The sequence below is a fragment of the Falco biarmicus genome, chromosome 8 (assembly GCF_023638135.1).
Source record: "Falco biarmicus isolate bFalBia1 chromosome 8, bFalBia1.pri, whole genome shotgun sequence".
NCBI classification, from domain to species: domain Eukaryota; kingdom Metazoa; phylum Chordata; class Aves; order Falconiformes; family Falconidae; genus Falco; species Falco biarmicus.
Window position 1 is genome coordinate 2,952,654 of NC_079295.1, and position 20,575 is coordinate 2,973,228.

At 40.7% G+C, this 20,575-nt stretch overlaps 1 protein-coding gene across 2 annotated transcripts; it reads left to right on the top strand.

Annotated features, from left to right (window-relative positions):
* Positions 1-378: 378 nt before the first annotated feature.
* STK17B (serine/threonine kinase 17b) lies at positions 379-19,246 on the top strand. 2 transcript variants are annotated; one of them, XM_056350151.1, is made up of 8 exons: positions 379-529; positions 2,844-2,999; positions 6,749-6,961; positions 11,252-11,396; positions 11,608-11,734; positions 12,628-12,676; positions 14,073-14,252; positions 16,313-19,246. In XM_056350151.1, exons 2-8 carry the CDS (start codon positions 2,878-2,880, stop codon positions 16,593-16,595), a joined length of 1,119 nt encoding a protein of 372 aa, XP_056206126.1. In that variant the 5' UTR covers positions 379-529; positions 2,844-2,877; the 3' UTR covers positions 16,596-19,246. The 2 variants fall into 2 exon arrangements, with proteins under 2 accessions (XP_056206126.1, XP_056206127.1); XM_056350152.1 differs by lacking the exon at positions 379-529 and adding an exon at positions 2,154-2,176.
* Positions 19,247-20,575: the final 1,329 nt, after the last annotated feature.

A 20,575-nucleotide genomic window follows, 5' to 3' on the forward strand; every position in this document is an offset into this window, starting at 1 on the left:
CCGCTCAGCGCCATCGTGTCCCGTCCCGTCCCCGGCCGCAGCGCGCCCCGCACCGCCGCGCCGTTGGGTTAAACACAGCTGCCGGTGCCCCTCGCCCCTGCGCGCCGTCAGGCGGCCCGACAAGATGGCTCCCCGGGCCCGCGGCCGGCGGCCAGGGCGCCTCCCGGCTCCCCAACCACCCGCCTCAGCGGGGCCGGGCCCGCGGGGGGAGGCGGGGGCGGAGCGGGGCGCGAGGGGGCCGGGCGGGCGGCACCTGCCGCCTCAGTCTGCTGCCGGGGGCGAGGCCGGCGGGGCGGGCGCGCGGCCCGCTCGGAGGGCGCTCCGGCCAATCGCCGCGCGGGCGGCCCGCCCAGCTGGGCGCTGATTGGCTCTTGGCGACGCAACCGGGCGGGCGCAGCCACATCTCCCGGGCTGAGCGTTGGCGGCGGCGGCTGTGCGGCGGTTGGCGGCGGCGCGGGACGGCCTGCAGCGCGCGCGGGGCCGTCGCGGCGACCGTTGGCCCGTGAGGGGAGAGCGACGGCGGCGGGAGGTGCGTGTGCCCGGGCCGGGGGGGGCGGGGGAGCACGGGTGCCCGGGCCGGGGCCGGGGCCGGCGGGACGCTGGAGTCTCGCCCTGCCTGCCCCGGTCCGGGTCCGGGCGGGGCGCGTCTCCCCGCCGCGGGCAGCGCTGGTGGCGGCACCGCGCGGCGCGGGGGGTGCCCGTGAGGAGAGCCGGGGCGCAGCGCGGGGCTGGCGGCCCGTGCCGAGCGGGTGTCGGGGGCGCGGGTCTCTCGGGCCCCGCGGGCCGGGATGTGCGGGGCGCGGGGCCGCGCTCCCCCCCCCCCGCGGCGTGAGGCGGCCGCGGGAGCCCGGCGGGGCGGCAGGCGGGGGGATGCGCTGCCCGCCCCCCTGCACACCCGCCGCCGGGCCCTGCCCCGCACCGCCGGCCGGCTCCTCCCGCAAGCGGCTCAGCGCGGTGCTTTCCCTGCGGCGGGACCGGTTAGCGGGAGCTGTTACTTGCAAACTTCTGCGCGACTCTGCTGTCTGTCACTTGGGGCTTTTGGGGCAGCAGCGCGGGTATCGCTTCTGATTTTGGAAGTAGCTAATGCATTAGGATTTGTGCCTTTTTTCACGGCTAATTGGATTTGAACTTGGTTTGCGTGCTCCTCAGCAGGTTCTGTGCCTCGTTGTGGGTTGCCGTCTGCTGTCAGTGTGTGTTTTTCTCCATTCTTGATAATGCCAAGCTAAAACGAGGTGTGTCTTACCAGAGAAACAGAGCTAACTCAACATAAGACAAAAGTTCTCCTTAACAATTATTCTGTAAGATTAACGACATGAAATGAAAGTTTACGTAATAAATTTGATAGCTGTAAGCTCTGAATCGATTAGATTAGCTGTCTAACGTAAATTTTCTCATGCTGAAGCACTGCAGAAGCAAGATAATTTCAACTGTTAAGCTGTATTTAGGGAGTACAGCTCTATGTAAAACTTCATGTAAAACTTCAGACATCTAGATCAGTTTCTTAAATGATAAACTGCCACCTAATTGGGAAAGAAGAATTGTGTGTTTGTTATGAATGAGACAATTCAAAGACTTGTATGTTAGATAGTATTTGACCCCTTGATAATCTTTATAGAAGCTATTTCAGGCTTATCAAATGCTGCTTTAAAGATATTCTTAAACTGAGTGGTTTGGTTGGGGTTTTTTTCCTTGTTTAAGTATGAATCATAATTTAAATCTAGAATAGTTCTAGTATGTTACACCAGCTGTTAATTCGAACAGTGTTTGATGGGTACTGGATTATATTTGAATCGTAACTAGTTTGAGTGCTCCCCCAGAGTTTCTGATGGTACATGTCTGTCATTTGAAAACTGAAAGTTTGTTTTTGTAAGTTTAACTGTATCTGAACTATTATTTGCCTTGCATTATTTTTTCTTTGATAATTAAGGCAAACCTACTCTTCTAACTTAAAATAAACCATCAATTAAGGTTTCTGTTACCCTTCAATAACCTCTTTTTTGCCTTGCCTTTGCATTTCACCTGAAGACATGCTTCAGGTCTGTAAGTGCGAGTGCCAAACCCCCAGTATTTCTACTGTTCGTTTTGGGGGATTTTGGTGGTGGTTTTTTTTTTTTTTTTTTAGAAATAACGTGGATGGGTGCATCTTCACAATGTGCTGTTCTACTGGTTCATTAAGGTAATTGAATCAGGTTTGCTACATCATTTGGTTCTAAATGATCTGAACTTGCAAAGAGGATCTTACCCATTCATGCTGCTTTTTGATAATTAATTTAGTGTTAAAGTGAAACTTAGATGAGCTACGAGTGAGTTTAGTAAGAAATGAGAATTTTCCCACTGGAAAAAAAAATACTTTTTTTTTTCCTGTGGTTGGCTATTCCTGCTGTGTTGCAGACAACAAACAGGAAGGAGTTTTGGTTAAGTTCCCCAGGGATACCAGTTAAAAGTGTAGACATGTGAATTGCTTGAACTTACCCAGAGCCCACAGAAGAGTTAAAGCTTATTTTTAGAAAGCTAAAAAAAGAAAAGTACATATCATTAATAGTAAAAACCAGCATTTTTATTGCTACTGAAGCTTGTCCCTAGTATTTTATGGGTATGCTGCAGGAGACAGACAGACACACCAATTTATCTGAAATGTTACAACTTTTTTTTTTTTTGTAATTTTAAGTTTTCTAAGCCTGTCTTGATTAGTGTTCGGTTCTTATTTTTGCAGTAATTTAGTGTGTTGTTTTCAGGTCATTACTGAACAAACTTAAGGCTATTCTAGTCTGATAGACCTGAACTCTAATATTCTGTGCTGTCATTATGGAATTTCAAAACTCTTAATTGTTTTGCTTTGACAGGTGACTGGTAGAAGAGAGAGACCTGTTCCTGACTATGTCGAGGAGAAAGTTGGAGAATAAAAGCCTTTCTGGCTTGTTAGCCACATCTCTGCAGACACAAATCAAGACAGACAATTTCCATAATTTTTATATGCTTGAATCAAAAGAGCTGGGAAGGTAAGATTTTTCCCATTTATTTTAGCAAGAGGAATTTCTGCTGTAAGAGAATTCATTGTGCAATGACAGGCTTTTTCTGGCAAACTTTCATGGTAGTAGATGGGGGGATGAAATATGCCTCTGTCCTTGCCTGCCCCTTTCTTGGCGGTATCTGACAGGTTCTCCAGGGACCAGGAAAAGGTACAGTGAGGCTTAAGTTGCCAGCCTTTTTCATGTCAGAGGGGTTTAGCTTGTTTTCATAGGCATGTAGATCTGGGATTATGTTCCTTTTCTTCCATTTCCCCTGTCTAGTCACACATCACATTCCAGGTACATAAACTAAAGAAGAGATGACATAGGGTAGTACTGCACAACAAAGAATGGGGATTTTGAATTGGTGGTTCTGGTTGGTTGGTTAAGTTTTTTTGAAGTCCAGAAAACTTTTTCTATTCCTCCTCCCACCCTCAAACATTTAGTCTATCAAACAACCTGCTGTTTCAGAGCAGTTTTTCAGCCTGCTTCCCTTGCTCATGTTTGCAACGGTAAAATAGGAAATAAAACAAAAGAACAAAAAGCGCTTGGTATTTACGATACTGTTTCAGACATCAGAGTTAATGCTTTTTTGAAAGCGCTGGGTTGATTCATACCTTGAAGATACTCAGTGGATTGGGTGTAGAGCCATGCAACTGTAATGCCACTGTGGTTGTGTTTCCAGGCTCTTTGAACAGAGGAGGCATGGGCCAGTCCCGCTGCTTCTGTGCCATGCTGCTGTGCTACATAGCCATCTTTTGCCCCGGAACTTGTTTTGTCAGCCAAGATGCTCTTCCACATGTGATTCTGTGTGCTTTTCAGCCTTGATCGTTCTCCTGGGGTTGTTCTTTTCCTAGCATGTGTTTTATCTGGTACGCTTTCATAAAGGCACACCTTGCAGCCAGTAATTTTCCTGTTTTGTTACCCTTTTGTCAGCTCTAGTTTTAAATTCTAGGCTCTATAGAAGCAGTTTATATGCACCATCCTCTAGAACTCCAGTATTCTTAAAATGTTTGATTTCAGATTATATATACCTGTGGGATGATGTCTAAAGCAAACAAAAATACAGATTTTGTGTCAATTCCAGCACATAGTCTGTAATATTTTTCTGTGTGTGCTAAACCAGACATAACAAAGTGCCAACATGCCAAGAAACACAGAGTAGCATGTTTTCCAAACACACTTTTGACTTCTCCTGGCCTAACAGTGTGTATTTATTATTTTTGTTTGTTTGAAGTGTTTACAACACTTCCTAAGTAATGTAAAATCCACCTTTCTTTGTAGCATCACTAAAAGATTTAATATGCTTTTATTTTCACTTGCAATTTTCTTCTTCCTCTTCAGGTTACTTAGTCAATGGTTCTTTTGTTCTCTGCTTAAGCTTCCCAGGCCCTGCTTCTTCCTCCCACACCTTATCTTTTAGGTCCTTTGGTATTTAAGCCACTGACTCACGAAGCAGGCAGGTTCTGTTTAGTGGGTTAGGTAGTTCTGTCCCCAGCGTGTGGATGGTATGGCTTCTTTTGAAGTAGTTGAATTTCTGTGGTCTATATCTTGGGATATGAAGACAACTTGAAATTGGGTTTTATCTCATAAAACTGGGCTGTGAAGTGTGATGGCTAAACAGTTGCCTTGCAGGCAACAAGGAGTGGGAAGCACTTTGCTTCAGTGCAGCACTTCAGATCTGAGTGGTTTTGCATTTCTGGGGGAATTCCATGCTCTACAACCATTTTTTTTAATCTTGATAATTTTGTCTTAATTGGTGCACTACAAATACAGTATAAACAAGTGGAAATTCTTGTATCATCAGTCTGGAGATACCGCTGACCCCTCAAAGCTGTTATACCCACACCAACTTGAAGGAAGATGTGCAAAAACTATTGGGGAACATCTTTCTGTTCTCATGAAACTCAACCAGTTCCCCTTTTTTTAACTTCAGAGAAACTTTTGTGGTTGACAGGGTGATGTGATGTTAAATGAGAATGTAAGCTGTGGGGGAGTACCTTGAACTCTCGTATGTGATGAAATTCAGCTCAATAACTTAATGCTCTACAACAATAAGCTGGTTTAACAACTCGGAAAGGTCTTGGCCATTTCAGGCCTACAAATAGTTCCTAAAATGAAGAGTGTGCGTGTATCAGACTACAAATAACTTTCACCTCTTTAAATTTTTCTTTTGAGTTTTTGTACCCTTACATTTCTAAATCTAGTGTTTTAAGAAAAGGATAGAGAAATCCTGCAACTAATTGATGTTGAGATAAATGATGACAGAGAAGCTGTTCTGTTGAATATACTTCTAGATAAGTGATAGTAGTATGATTAAAGGTCAGCTTTACGTGTTTATTTTAGTCAATTTGTACAAACTATTTAACACTTACTTGCAAATGGAAATCTGATTTTTCATGAGATTCCTATACTCTTTGATTAAATACTGAAGTCTAGATTTATTTTTTTTTTTTTTCCAAAAAAGCTTCAGACATTTTTTTTAGAGATCTTCCTTTGAGGCACTGGGGGTTTTTGCACCAGAAGAAAGGCAAAGCCTACAGGGCAACATAGTCCTTCCTACTAAAGAAGCTAATTTAGTTGAAAAAGCGCAGCTCAGCTGAGCTTCTTCATTAAATTTGTTCTTAGTATGCAGTGGTAACAAAAAACATGCATGGAAAGGCACTTTTTTAAAGGCATTAGTATAGATCTGGTTCTTTGTACACAGTTTTATAACTGTTTTTAGAACTTTACACAATTTTTTTTAGCCCATAAAGTGTTTTTTTTTTTTTAAAGTAATGTTTCTTGTATCATTTGAAAACACATTACAAGTATGCAACTAGACATTTCTGGGAATGCAGAACTGGTTGTTATAAAACTTTGTTTTTTCAGGAGTTTATAACTTGGCTTAAAAAACTGCCCTTTTTTTCCCCCCTAATTTTATAAAAGGTCAGCTTGGTGTTCTGACTACAGTATGTGGTTTTCTTTTAAAAACATTTCCTTGCCAAAATACATTTTTGTTTCCATACCTAAACAGTTGGCTAGGAAATAAAGCAGCATGCTCTATCTAACTGTAATAGAGAAGAGAATGCTAAGTAGTGGGTGGGTTTTCTCTTAAGATTTTTCTAAGCATTTTGCAGATACCTGGGTGTTTTTCGTAGCAGTACTATGTGATTTGTAGAGGGATGTTCTCTTTTTGACTCTAAAATTTTCTGCACTGAAGACTTTCCTCCCCCCCCCCAGCATACAAACATGCTTTATTTTCCATGTTCATTCTCTGCATTTCACAGGGGTTTGCTTTGTTTATTACCGTATCCTGTAGGTGCTGTAATGTGGTTGAGTTGTTTTAATACAGCATTGCCAACTGGAACAAAGCCCTCAGCAGCCTGGTAGGATCTCACAGCTGGGCCTGCTTTAAGCAGAAGTTTTTGCTAGAGACCTCCAGAAGTCCCTTCCAACCTGGGTTACTCCAGCACTGTGTGACCCTACCGTGAGACTGTCAGTGTCACCTGATGCACTAGTTTAATGCTTAGCTAGCCTGTATGAAAGGAATTGTACTGGGTCTCGCCAAAGCTTCATCTAGCTTAATGTCCTTGTTCCTACAGTGGCCGAAAGTCATTGTTCAGGGAGTAGGCCAAACATGGCATTCCCCTAATTATTTTTTTTTAGTTTCCAATTATTTGTCATGCCTTTTTATTTCTAATGTCAATTGATTTACTTTTTATGTCTTAGGTTTTAATGTTTTCCCATTTATTTTGTAGGGGAAGATGTGCTGTGGTTAGAAAATGTATAGCTAAATCCACAGGCCAAGAGTATGCAGCTAAATTTTTAAAGAAAAGAAGAAGAGGTCAAGACTGCAAAGCAGAGATTCTTCATGAAATCGCCGTACTTGAATTAATGAAATCTAATCCTCGCATAGTTAATCTTCATGAAGTCTATGAAACAGCAAATGAAATCATCTTAGTGTTGGAATAGTGAGTATGCCTTCATCAGATGTTCCAGATTTGTAGTTACAAATCTGTCAAGATACTAATTTCTTGCAGGAGTTGCTTGAACACCCAGAAGAATTACAACAGTGAGCTATATACATATGCTAATGTTTCATTATGATATACTTTATAAGCTCATAGGGACTTTTGAATCAGTTGCTGTTAATTTGAATCTGTTGTTTTGTACGTGTGTTCTACTGCATCCAGAGCTGATGAGTTATGTCAAACAATATGGAATAAGGCATTATACAAAATACCAAAACCTACAGTAGTTCTATACTCAAAATTTTAAAAATGGACTGAAAGTTGTGGTTTTTTAAATACTATAAAAAAAAAGGTCGTCTTTCTTTTTATTGCGTAACTTCTGTGGACAATTTCATGCAATTTCAAACTGAATTTTTTTTTCCTTTTAAGTACTATCTCAGGAAGGTAATCTTGATAAAACTTGCCTATTTGAGCAATTTATTTCTTCTGTTAGTTCAATTTTTGTAAAAAAGCTCTGATCAATTTTCAGGTCAGTCCAACCTAATATAAAACCTGAATACAAACTCTAGGGTGCAATTTCTTTGTTTTATTAGTATTTTAAGTGGGGTTTTTTTCTTAATCTTTTGTGCAAGCTGACTGGAGAGAATGTTCTTGAATTCCATAGAAAGTGCATAGTGCTTTGATGCATCTTAAATCATACCATAAAAAAATATAATAGCATGGATACTAAGAACACAGGTTTTGGAGAAGCTGAGCACATCCATGTTCTGTGAACTTCAGTCACTGCTTGATGCTTATTGGTGACTGAGAACCTGCAATTCTGTTGCAGATTCTGAGCTTCGAAATTGAGTGGTTTTGTTTTAGAACTGTTTGGGTTTTGGAGCTGTTTCCTCCAAAATTCCCTAATCTTTTTAGATGTCCTTGTGGCTTCTCTTTGCTTGGAAAACAAGTCTAACTTGGGAATTTAATTTGAAATATGTTATCATATTTGCTGTATAGGTACATGGTTGTTTGGAGTGTAAGGGAAGTTCCTCTCTAGGATTTTAGCTTCATGTACAAAGTATTTGAGGAGCTATTAAGAGTGATCTGCATACCCCATAATAAGTTCCTTCAGATTTTCCAAAGAATGTAGCTGATTATCTTTAAAAATGCTTTTTTTTCATGGAACTAGATGATACCTAGCATACTATTTGTTGTTCTGAGAAGGCTAAAATGATAATGATGTAGAAGTAAAGACAAAATGACAAGTGTTGAACTATTTATCAAGAACAAGTGCAAGTTCACATAAAAGCCATACTGATTTTCTTGCTTCTTGTTCAACTCGGCTGTCTTGATTATTAAAGCTCTGTAATGAAACAACTTCCTTATACTACTTTGGTGTTGATGGTCTGCTTTGCAGTAGTGTTCCAGAGTGGTGCAGTAAGTGTTCCTAGTTCTACTGGGATAAGTACAGGGCTGATTCTGCTTGTAAATTATGTCCTTCTGTAGCAGAAAACACGGATTTTTTTTTTTGGTTTTTGCTTGTTTCTCATTATCAGAACTCTGAAGCAGCATTTTAAAAGAATTGTAAGAAATTAGTCTCTTACTCATAAAATAGGTCACAAGCCTCTTCAGTTTAGCTGTATTTTTGCTCCTATATATAGTCCTTGCTGCTGGATTGTATTGGTGGGGTTCTTTGGAAGATGCAGAAATAAGAGTCAGTTTGTATAAGCACACATTTTCTCAATGAAGGAGAGAAATGGATGCTAGTTCCTAATAAGGGGCATCTTTGTAGAAAGAATTACTGAAGATGTGAATACTCCAAAAGCCCCACAATGGAGATTGTTATTCTTCTAATCTGATGGTCAAAGGTAATTGGAGGAATCCGGTTAGAGAGAAACCAGGCAGCTGTGCTTGCTTGCTTCATGGCTGTACCAGGCAGCTGAACTAATTTTCAAATCTCTCTAGTTCTGTTCATGGAAGAACTGAGCGAGGCCCCACAGAGTCAGACCGAAGGTCTGTCTAACCTGCTGCCCTTTCCAGCAGTGCTGTAGGGAGATGCGGTTTGGGAAGAACTAAGGAGTGTATGATCCTGTCCACTTTTTGCTGTGCATTCTCTTTGCGCTGCCCCAGCACCCAGAGGTATTGCACTGAGGATACCTCTCTGCCTCTTCCTTTTTAGTATCTGTCAATCTGTTTTGCCCTTCTTTGAACCTCATGATACCATCTGCTTCAGTGGTAAGAAATTCTGGATGTTTGTTACCTACTGTGTGAAGAAATACTTTCTTTTGTCAATTTTAAACTAATTGGCTAGTTTCATCCGGTGCCTCCTAGTTCTCATATTGTGAGACTCCAGTGGATAATAGTTCTTTGTTCATCTCTGAACCAGCTTTAGTGTTTTTGTAAGCCTCATTCATGGACTTGCCCCCAGTCTTCTTTCCAGAATGAAGAGTTGGTGTTGCTGGTTTCTTCTTGTAAAGCAGCTGTCTTACTTGCCTGTCTCTGTGTCTTCACTAATCTTACATCCTTCTTGAAGATATGGAAACCAGAAGTACATGCTGAGGTTTTATACTGAGTGTCACTTTGCTGCTCTGGGTTCCCAGGAGCCCTCCTGATGGTACCCATGTATGTTGGCTTTTGTTTTGGTTGCTCTGCACACTGGTCCGATTATTTCGGAGAACTGTCAATTAAAATTGCCTGAACAGTACCTGCCAGTTCAAAGTCTGGCTTTGTGTAGGATTCTGTTTGGTTATTTTTCTGAAGATACCTTACATTTATGTATGCTACAGGCCATCTGGTGCTCTTTTACTTGCTTTCTCTTCTGCTTGTTAATGTCTTCCTTGAACTGGGGAGCCGAAACCAGGATGCTGTGGTCTAGTGCACTGGGGAGTCGCTTGCCTCAGCCTACGGCTGTGCTGCTCTTACTACCGCCCAAGGTGCTGCTGACTGTCTTTGTGCGTTCAGCTCACTGTGAGGACCTCCGAATCCTTTTCAGCAGAGCTCTTCACCTCTACCCATCTGGGTGTCCACCCATTCAGAGCATGGTGTCCTAACTTGGCTACAAGAATACTGTGGGAGACAGTGTTGAAAACCTTGATAAAGTAAATGACATCCACTGCTCTTCCCTCATCTATGCTTTGTCGTTTGTCGTAAAGGCAACTAGGGGAGGCATTACCAGACCTTGCATAGCTCCAGCAGTTAGTGGCTGTGTTTATCCACAGAGTTTATAGACTCCGTTATTTTACTAATGATGAAATTCAGGCTTACTTATCTGTGTTTTGAGGTAGCCCTTTGTCCTTAAGATAAAGAAACTTCAGGCGTTTAGAGCAGGCTGAATAATGATTTCAAAACCAGCACAAAAGGAAACAGCTGACACTGCAGTGAGGTATAGAAGTATAACTGATAAACCATATGCAATGTGGTTATTTCCATGCTTCCTTTATGCTGTAGGGTTTTCTGTAAACAAGCGGCCTATTTCTGAGGAAGACACACTTGAGATGCTGTATGAAATCTTGAAGCTTATCAGTCTCATTTCTGTTGTTAGTGTGGATGTGGTAGGTTTCAAAGTGACAGAGCAGAGTCCTTGTGTTTCTGAATATTCTGTGTCTAGTAGATTTCTGGAAGATACTGCTCACTAACTGATTAGGCAGCTGTATATTTAATGAGCAGCGGTGTGCCAGATTTTCTTCCTGGTACCTCTCTGATTCTTAGTCTTCTGTCAGTGGCAGGATCTAGAGTGACAATTAAGGAGTTTCCTGCCACTCCAGAAATATTTTTCAGCAGCTTTTAACTGTTCACTGCATTGTGTTTCTTGTATTTACACCACAGCCACACCATGTAAAAAAATGATGGCTTTTACTGCCAAAATTCAGATAAAAGGAATACTTCTGGCCTTTCTTGCTTTGAATTATTTATGGAACTAGTCTAACGGAAGAAATTTGAAGTTGACTTGAAGAGAAAGGCTTCTTTTGTTAGGGAATGATGGTAGAACTCATCTTCCTGAAGGCATCTTCACACTTACTTACAGGAAAGCATGCTTGAGGCTACTAAAGCATTATGAGGTTTTCAGCCACAAAGGTCTGTTTCACTGTCTCAGCTGTTGCTGGTATGAGGAAAGAAAAAGCATAATCAGATTTCTTTTTTCTTTTTCCTTTTCTAAGTGCTTATGTGATGTGTCTTGGTATAAGTGTCTGGTTTCTTAAAAAGGAAGAAAAAAAGTAGTAACGTAAATGGGTACTATATATAAAATTTTTCCTCATTTAAGCTTGAAAATGCAAACTTAATACTTAAATGTTCTTGAATGTGTTTCAGTGCTGCTGGAGGAGAAATATTTGACTTGTGTGTCCCTGATCTGGATGACAGAATTGGTGAAAGGGATATTGTAAGACTTATAAGACAAATACTTGAAGGACTTCGTTGCTTGCATGAAAACAATATTGTTCATCTTGATTTAAAGGTGAGGCTGCAGCAAACTTTTTATTTTAGTACTTTATCTTCAATTTAATATTATGATAATCAGTCATTTGTTAAATACATTACAAAGATGAGTGTGTTAGAGATTAAATAATGGTTAAAAAAATTAGCAACAAACTGAAATGTCATTTAGTACATTGGGGTTTTTTTGCTGCTTGTATTATTATACTAATTGAGAATTAAATCTTTTCTAGCCTCAAAATATTCTGCTGAGCAGCATCAATCCTCTTGGTGATGTAAAAATTGTAGATTTTGGTATGTCTCGGAAGCTTGAGAATTCTAGTGAACTGCGGCAGATCATGGGAACAACAGAGTATCTAGGTATGGAAGAGTTGTTTCACAATTTCTGATGTGTGGCTTTGAAAAAACAGAAACAGTTCATTTAATGTGCTTATCAACTTAGCATTCATTACTGGAGAAAGGCCAGCGGCAGGATAAGGCAACATGTTTTGAGCTCTTTGGTTGTTCTTGAGTAGTCAACAAATACTTGCACCAAAAATATCCCAAATTGTATCACTAAGTGCACCTCTTGATTCCACACTGTGATGCGGACTGTTAAATCAACAATAAATTTTGTCAAATTTTTTGATTGGAGTTGAAACGCAGTGCTAGCATGCTTAAAGATAAGTTCTTTGAATTAGTAGTGCCATTTAGCGTGGTGATTTAATGAGATTAAAATATTCTTTGGAAAGGGAAAGGCTTCCATTAGCACTTGGCCCTCTCTGAGAGGCAGGTTTACTTAAAAATGAGTGCAGGCAAAACATTAAGAGCACTTCAGTCTGTAGTGAATAACTTGCTATCTAGCATACACTAACAACCACTACAATTGGCTTGGTCAGCTGGCTTTGCAGTGTTAATACACTGAAGGCTTTATGCATTCCCCTTAAAAAGCTATATACCGTAAAAATGTCTTCAAAGAATATTTATGTTGCATGTGTCTGATTAGAAAATCTATTGGGGCTTGGATAGAGTAGACACTAGGCCAGATTGATTCACACTAAAATGGCACTATGAGGCATCACTGGGTCTAACCAAACAGAAATAACTTTTCCACCCTTCTAGCTTGAAAATAAAAAAACTTGATGGTTGAAGCTGCATGTTTAGTGTCATAATAATAGTTGGCAAAAAACTACTGAAAATTTAGTGTATGATTCAAGGCTACTTGAATAATATATCTATTAAAGGGGTTTTCTTCTCATCATCTCTTTCTCTAGCTCCAGAAATCTTGAACTACGATCCTATTACCACAGCTACAGATATGTGGTAGGTTGTATATGTCAATTCATTTTATTGAAGTAGGCATGACCACTTAACAATCTAGGGGCCAGATCCAGACTCTGATGTGGTTTTATCTGGCTTCCAAGAATGCCTTTCTCTTGGTGAGCTGACCAGAAGAGGAGAGTTGGGATGGGAAGGAGCCCTCAGGATACTCGGGGCTTACAGGAATTCTGTATATGGGCCCGTTGCATACCTAGTAGGGAACGCAGGCAGCTTCCGAGCATGCCAGAGTGTAGGTATTTGTTATAAGGGAGCAAGAGCAATGACTGGATAGCATACTCTAGGTATTAGTTACTCTTGGATGACATGCTTCAGGTATTAACTACTTTGGACACTCTTTCCTCCCCACTTCTGTATCATTAAATAATTTGATTATACAGATGGTAAGAAGTATTTTAGCTTTCTACTTCTTACCTTTAGAGCAGTATCTGCAGAACAAGTCATAAAAAGAGACAAGTATCTTAAACTGATCCGCAACTCTTAAGTATACCCTTGTAGCCTATTTTCATGAGCTATGTTAGTGTAAAGGCTAGCTTTGAGATTTTTTTCTTAAAAACATAAAATATTCATATGCTTCTCTTGAGCACCTAAATAATTAAAATTCAGTTTTAAAAGTTGCTATGATCTAATTATTCCGTTGAAATTCTGAACTTACAATAGCAAATAAATCTGTTGGTGAAAGTAAGCGGTTAAAAAACAATTTGCCTGGTTTTGTGGGAAGACATAAAACCAGACTACTGGTGCTCTACTCGGAATGACAAACAGAGCAGCTGCGTGTGTCCACACTGTAATGACTACCAAAGTTTGATCTATCAGATCACAAAACAATTTTTATTATGCATCAAGAAATTATCTAGGATTTACAATAAATCACGTGATGTGTGGTACTCATGTTCTTGGTGAAAAACATCTCAGCGAGAGGATATTGTAATGCAACTTGGATGCCGATTGTACAGAAAGGCTGACTAAATCTCAGTCTTTGATACTTCATCTGGAATTGTAGTGAAAGATGGGGTTTTATTTACGTGAGATTTAGAAAGTTTTATCTTTTTGCAGTTCTCTTATCCAGAATTGCCATATGGCCAAGAGTGGCCTGTGTAAAAGTGATTATAGTTCCTTTTCTGAACAATTTCAATGAGAAGAAAAGGGTATATTAAAAGTAAGCAATTTTCAGAAATCCCTTCATTGAGGTATATGCATAGCTTTCCTTGTGTGTGCATGTGCATATATGCGTGAATCACATAAATCTGAGATGTCACATGTGATGTTTCTAATTCTCGGTGTGGAGAACATCAGGAAGTTTGATCTGCGTCCCAATAAATATGGGGGGGTGTGTTGTTTAGATATTCTAGCAGGATTATACATTGTGTTCTTACCTCAGGAATATAGGTGTAATTTCATACATGCTGCTGACGCAAGAATCGCCGTTTGTGGGAGCTGATAATCAAGAAACTTACCTTAATATATCTCAAGTTAACGTGGATTATTCAGAAGAAACATTTTCATCAGTTTCACAGCCTGCCAAAGACTTCGTTCAAAAACTTCTCATAAAAAATCCAGAGTAAGTGACAAACTCCTCAGTGCAAGAATCTGGTCTTCTGTGTTTGTGGAGCACCTAGAAAAAGTTAATTTGGGAGCTTAATACTGCTGATATGATCAGACGTTTCACAATGCATTGGCATGATCAGCTAGATACTTAAAAGTGTTTATGCTTTTCCATAATGCATAAAAAGGATCTTTGGTTTGCTGTCTGGCTGTGATTGCAGTCAGCCTTCTGCTTTGAGTGTTCTGTTTTGCATTTCTTTATATTTTCATTCAGAGGACAGATTATTAACAAATCTGCTGACATGTTACAGAAAGGTCACGTTCATGTCTACAACTTAACCTTTTATTGCACAATTTGGAGAGATAAAATGCAGTCTTTTTGGTGCAGTGCTTTTTTCTTTTCTGATACACCTTCAATGTATCTTTCTACTTTAATACATTTTATATAAAAACTTGGCAATGTTCTGACTGAGTATGTGTTCTTCAGAAACACAGAGTGTTTTGCCATGTTCAGTCTTTTAAAAGAAGTTCTCAATCAAAAGCACAAACTTCTTTTTGTTTGTAAGGCACACTTCCATAACTTTTCATTCTTTGGCAGTTCAGACTTGAATTAAGGCCTTTCAGAGCAGCTGAACTTTGAAAAGATAGTCTCTGAGAGTGGGAGAGTTAGAGACATTAACTATGTCTGTGCTTGCTGGATAGCATTAAAACTGTATATTTTTTAACTGTTGCACCAGCAAATGCAGTAAACAAAACAAAACAAAAAAAAAACCCCAAAAAACCCAACAAAACACAACAACAACAAAAAACCTCAAAAAACTCCACCACCCTGAAAGGTACATACGGGGCAATAATATTTAGTAGAGTCAGTTAGTCGTGGTTACTAGGCTCGGTGGGGTGTTACCAATTACAGAGCTAGGTATTGTCATTCGTGGTGAGGCAGTAGCCCCTGTCTCCTTCGGAGAGCCCGCAGCAAGCTGGAGCGACCCTCTTCGTTGGCTGAGAGAGAGACTCCTGATCGGAGGGGACAGTGGGAGGCGATACCTGTAGAGTGCCTACTTTGACGAAATAATAGGCTCCATATAAATTCATGTCTGGACAGTCCTTTCTATTTTAGTATCTCACACAGAGGGTTTGTCAAGATCTGGAATAATTCACAAAAACCGTAGTGTCACGAGAGAAGCAGTTCTGAAGAGCCTGCTTTGATAACTGTTGGTGTAGACCTGCGGGATGTTTGACATGCTATCACTGTTAATACTGTGCTTGCTTTTTTGCTTCTGGGCATTGTGGAGTCTTCATCGTATCCTCAATAGCCTTTTTATTTTATTTTTCTCATTCCAGTTTTTGATGACTATACCCTCTTGAATCTTAAGAGGAAAAATCTGTCCTCAGATAGTCAACCCTGTAAAGTTACAGTTCTCTGACCAAAAAATACTTAGGTGTTGCAGTAGAGTTAAGGACAGGTAGTGTGCTCTATCGCATTTGCAGGAAGTTCTATGGACCTTAATGCAGAACATGATGAAAACTGTAGTAGCACTATACTAGGTTATCCAAAGGAACGATTTTCTAAGGTTGTGGTTTGTTTGGTAGTAACTATGTTCCAGAAGGGTTTACACCAGAATTGCAAGAGTAAAACCCTGCAAAATATCAGGTAGAGCTGATGACATAATGTTGTTTAGCCCTCCTTGAGAACCTGACGGTGCATTAGCCTCCCTATTTGCAATGGCCTGTATAAAACATAGGACTGCAAAAGCATGTGGACATTTGTATGTACAATGTTGGAGGTGTTCCGAGGGACTGTGGATATTTGCTGATTAATAGCTTACCAGTTCTGACATCCAGCTGTAGGAGAAACTGTCAATTAAAATTTAGATGCATGTTGCCAATACTTAACCTTGACTGTGGTAGGATCTGATGTGTTTTGTAGCAGCCTTGGTAGTGGTGGGGGAACAGCAATACTAACTCTTTAGCGTCAATTCTGCTTAAGATTTCTTAGCATGTGTCAGAGCTATTTTGATTATGGTTTTAGTATTTCTGAAATTAACCTAAGCAACTTTACCCCTTTCTCTTTTGAAGGGAAAGACCCACAGCGGAGGCCTGTCTTTCTCATTTGTGGTTGCAGCAAGGGGAGTTCACACTCTTGTGTAGCCCTGAAGAAACTTGTTGCTCTTCTCTGCTGCCAGGACATGCAACAAAATGCTTAGAAGAGCGGAGTGTAAAATCCAGTTCTAATGGTACCTGTAGCAACAAGGAAGACAAAGAAAATATTCCAGAGGACAGCAGCATGGTCTCCAAACGTTTCCGTTTTGATGATTCGTTGCAGTATCCCCAAGACTTCATGACAGACTTCGTATGTTGATCTGTAATATAGACTTTTTTGTAAAAATGAATTTAGCATAATCTATTCCAGTGGTGAATATAAGATTATGGCTTGCCAGTTCATGCAGCATTGGCATACTGGAAATGCACTTTGATTCTTTTATGTTGGTGCCTCCTTTTCTGTCCATTGCGGGCAATGGATTTAACTCCTGAAAAATTTGGGTTGTTGCACCAATAAAATGAATTATTTTTTTTAAGAAGATATAATTAAATATTTTTGCACTTTTCAAGTTTCAGTCCAAAAGTGATGCCAGATTGAACAAACTAAAACCTGAAAATGAGTTTGTTCAAGCTCAAGTTTTGCCAGTGGTTAAATACATGTACACTTTTATAACTAGCCTTAATAAGAAATTGGTCTAAGCAGGGAAACCGAATCTAGCTGTCCTACTGGGCTTATTTGTGATCACTCTCATCCCTTTAAATGGAAGCTAATGTTGGTATGTCTTGGGATTATGATACATCTGTTGGGGCCACGTGGAAAATTACTTCCTCTCTAGGATTGTTCGTAGTTAATGAAACATTTCTGCCTTACTGATCTGGTCCGCTCAGCAATTATAATACATACTCTGCGTTTTTGCTGTGTTGGATCTCTGCAGTGCTTGAATAGACAGCAGGTAGACTGTCATTCCTTGTGCTAGTGATCCTTTGATTCTTATCAGTAAGTTGTATTTGAAGAGGATGAAGGTCCCACGCTGATGGGAACATTTGATAAACTTGTTAGTTTGCTTTCATAAAACCTCTGAAATAGTGCTGTCTACCTGTATTGACCTGTTCTTCATCTTAAGAAAAAACACAACACAACACCACACCAAAAAAAAAAAAACCCAAACAGAAAGCCTCTTTAGAGTTAAAAGTAGTAACTGAATAAACTGAAAATAACCATTTTTGCCAGTGAAGCTGCAATTAAAAGCTTTTCATTATGCCCTCTAATGTAGAAATGCAGTGCATCTTTCTGTCAATTGTTGTTATGCATAATAACTTAGCTTTGTGCCCACTCTGAGAAATGGACTGCAGTGTGTTAGTTTTTAAAGACAAACTACCTAATAACTGTTTTAAGCCTTTCAATTTTGTTTGTTTAGTGGGTTTGTTATTTTTTCAAGTTATATCCCTTCCACTTCCTGTTTCTAAGCTCTGAGGAAAAAATGCCTATGTCAGTTTTTGACTTAGAGCAAATACCAGTCATGCCTTAACAGCCTGAAACTGATACTGACAAGATAAAATCCTGATCGTAACACTGAGGTTGGAAGCCTTTTTGTGTAGGGAATGTATTAAAGCTCTGGCAAATATTTTGAAAGTAAATGGCACTTTAAGATACTTTTGGGGTTTTCCACTCCTCAGAGCTTAGACTAAATTGTCTTTCGTTTGTTTTGTATAATAAAATACAACAATCTGATAATCATTCCCAAGTGTGCCTGTGGACTTGTCAATAGCTAGGCAGATGGAGGTTTTGGAACAACCTATGGTTGAGAGGTGAACAGGGAATGGTAAAAGGTTGTATTTTACCTTTCTTCACGCAAGGAAGGAATAAGGTTTTTTTACAAATAGATTTCAATATAGTATCACCATAATGTGTGGGGGTTTAGGACTGTTTTTATTGTGGGTGACACTCAAGTCAACAAGTGAAAGGCCGACTGAGGTGTAAGGCGTGTGAGACTATCTTACAGCTTATGTTTGTTGGAAGTAGTAAGGACTTAATCCCATGTGAAATGAAGTAATGGATATATTTAGCACATATGAAGCTCAGATGCTGAAGTATAAGTGAACCACACTGAGTCTTCTCTATGTAATCTCATGTTGCTTTTTTCAGTGGGACTGATAATATATATAATTATAAATTACTTCACTGGAGGCAGTTGTTGGATTGTGTTCAGGTACTTTATACCCTTACTTTTCAAAGTCCTTGGCTTTTCCCAGTTGAAGTCATACCTAACCTTTTGGTTTTTTCCACCAGCATGGAGTCCAGTTTGAACCGGGTAAACTAAAAAACACAAACAATTTTGTATGCACTCAGAAGTTAAAGTCCACTTAAAGGAGAAAATGTTGAAAAGCTGTGACATAGAAAGGTAGAAAACGATGTTTATAAAATTGTTACATTTTTAAATTCTGCAAAAATATTACTGAACTGAAATGACAACTGGGAAGCTTGTGAAAGTCTTCATACGTGAGTATTCTACTTTTAACATCTGGAAAATAAAGCTGAAAGCATATGCCAGCACTTTATGACAAAGTTGTTATTCCTTAAGATTTTTATCATGATATCTGATGTTTACATTTCTTACTACTTCTGGGGCTAACTTAAATAAGAAAATTGGTATTACGTGAGAAACTTAAGTTTTGAAGACTTTATTTGTACTTTATGTAAACTTAAAATATACCTTGAATCAGGTTTTCTTCGGATCAGTGAGTTTGATTTATTTAAAAATATTATTGTGCACGCATAACTTCAACTGAATGTAAATACATACATTGTAGACAATTGTTAGCCTGTCTTGCTTCCTGCCATATTCCTGGGAATTAAAAAGTTTAAATGAGTGATGAGTAACATTTTAAGATGACTGAAGTCATATTTCTATGTAGCTCATGACCTTTTTATATTAAAAAAAAAATAATAAACTTTGCCTTTTTTCAAAACTTCTGTGTTTTCATTTCTTTGCAGAATCAGAGAATGGTTGAGGGTGGAAGGGACCTCTGGAAGACATGTTGTCCAGCCCCCCCAGCTCAGGCAGGGCCACCTAGACCTTGTTGGCCAGGACCGTGTCCAGATGGCTTTTGAGTATCTCCAAGGAAGGGGACTCCACCTTTCTGGGAAACCTGTTCATTGCTCAGTCATCCTCACAGTAAAAAAAGTATTTCCTTATGTTCAGACAACCTCCTGTGTTTCAGTTTGTGCCCATTCTCTCCTCTCCTGTCATGGGCACCATTGACAAGAGCCCGGCTCCATCTTCTTTGCACCCTCCCTTCAGATATTTATGTATGTTGATAAGATCCAGCCTGAACTTTCTCTTCTCCAGGCAAACAGTCCCAGCTGCCTCAGCCTTTCCTCCTAGCAGGGATGGTCCAGTCCCTTAATCACCCTGTATGTCCACATGCCTTATGTACTGAGAAGCCCAGAGCAGGACTGGGTCTTCCTGTGCTTAGCAGAAGGGAAGGGCCAGCTCCAGCTCCTCACCTTTGTGGTGAGGGTGTGCTGCTGGCTCATGTGCAACCTGGTGTCTGCCAGGAGCCCAGGGCCTTTCCTGCAAAGGTGTTTTCCAGCTGGGTGGCCCCAGCATGTACCGGTGTATGGGACTGACCCTCCACAGGTGCAGAGCTTTGAGGTTCCTGTCAGCCCATCTCTCTGGCCTGCAGAGGTCCCCGTGGATGGCAGCACGACCCTCCAGTGTATCAGCTGCTCCCCCCCAGTTTGGTCATCTGCAGCTTTGCTGAGGGTATGCTCTGCCCCATCATCTGGATCGTTAATGAAGATGTTAAACAGGATTGGAGCCAGTACTGACCCCTGGGGGTCAGAGTTACTGACCTCTAACTAGACTGTTCCACTGGTGGCTGCCCCTGGCGCCTTGCTGGTCAGCCACCTCCCAGTTCACCTCTCTCCCGGCCACCTCCCAGTTCACCTCTCTCTGCTCATCCTGCCCACACATCAGCAGGTTGTCTATGAGGACCTTACGGGAGGCAGCATCACAGGCCTTGTCAAAGTCCGTGTTGGCAACGGCTACGGCTCTCCCCTCATTTCACCACAGAAGCTAATGGAGTTGCTCAAGCGTAGCTTCCCCTTGGTGTATCCATGCTGACGACTACGGATGCATGAGCCTATTGACTAACTTCTTGAAACTTTTATATGTGCCTGCGTTTTATCCATAAAAAGTTTGTCTTCCTGTATGTACTGGTCTAGTTAAGTCTTGCAGTATTTACTAAGGTGATAACCTTTTATGTTAAATTCTAATGGCCCTTGCTGAATGGCCA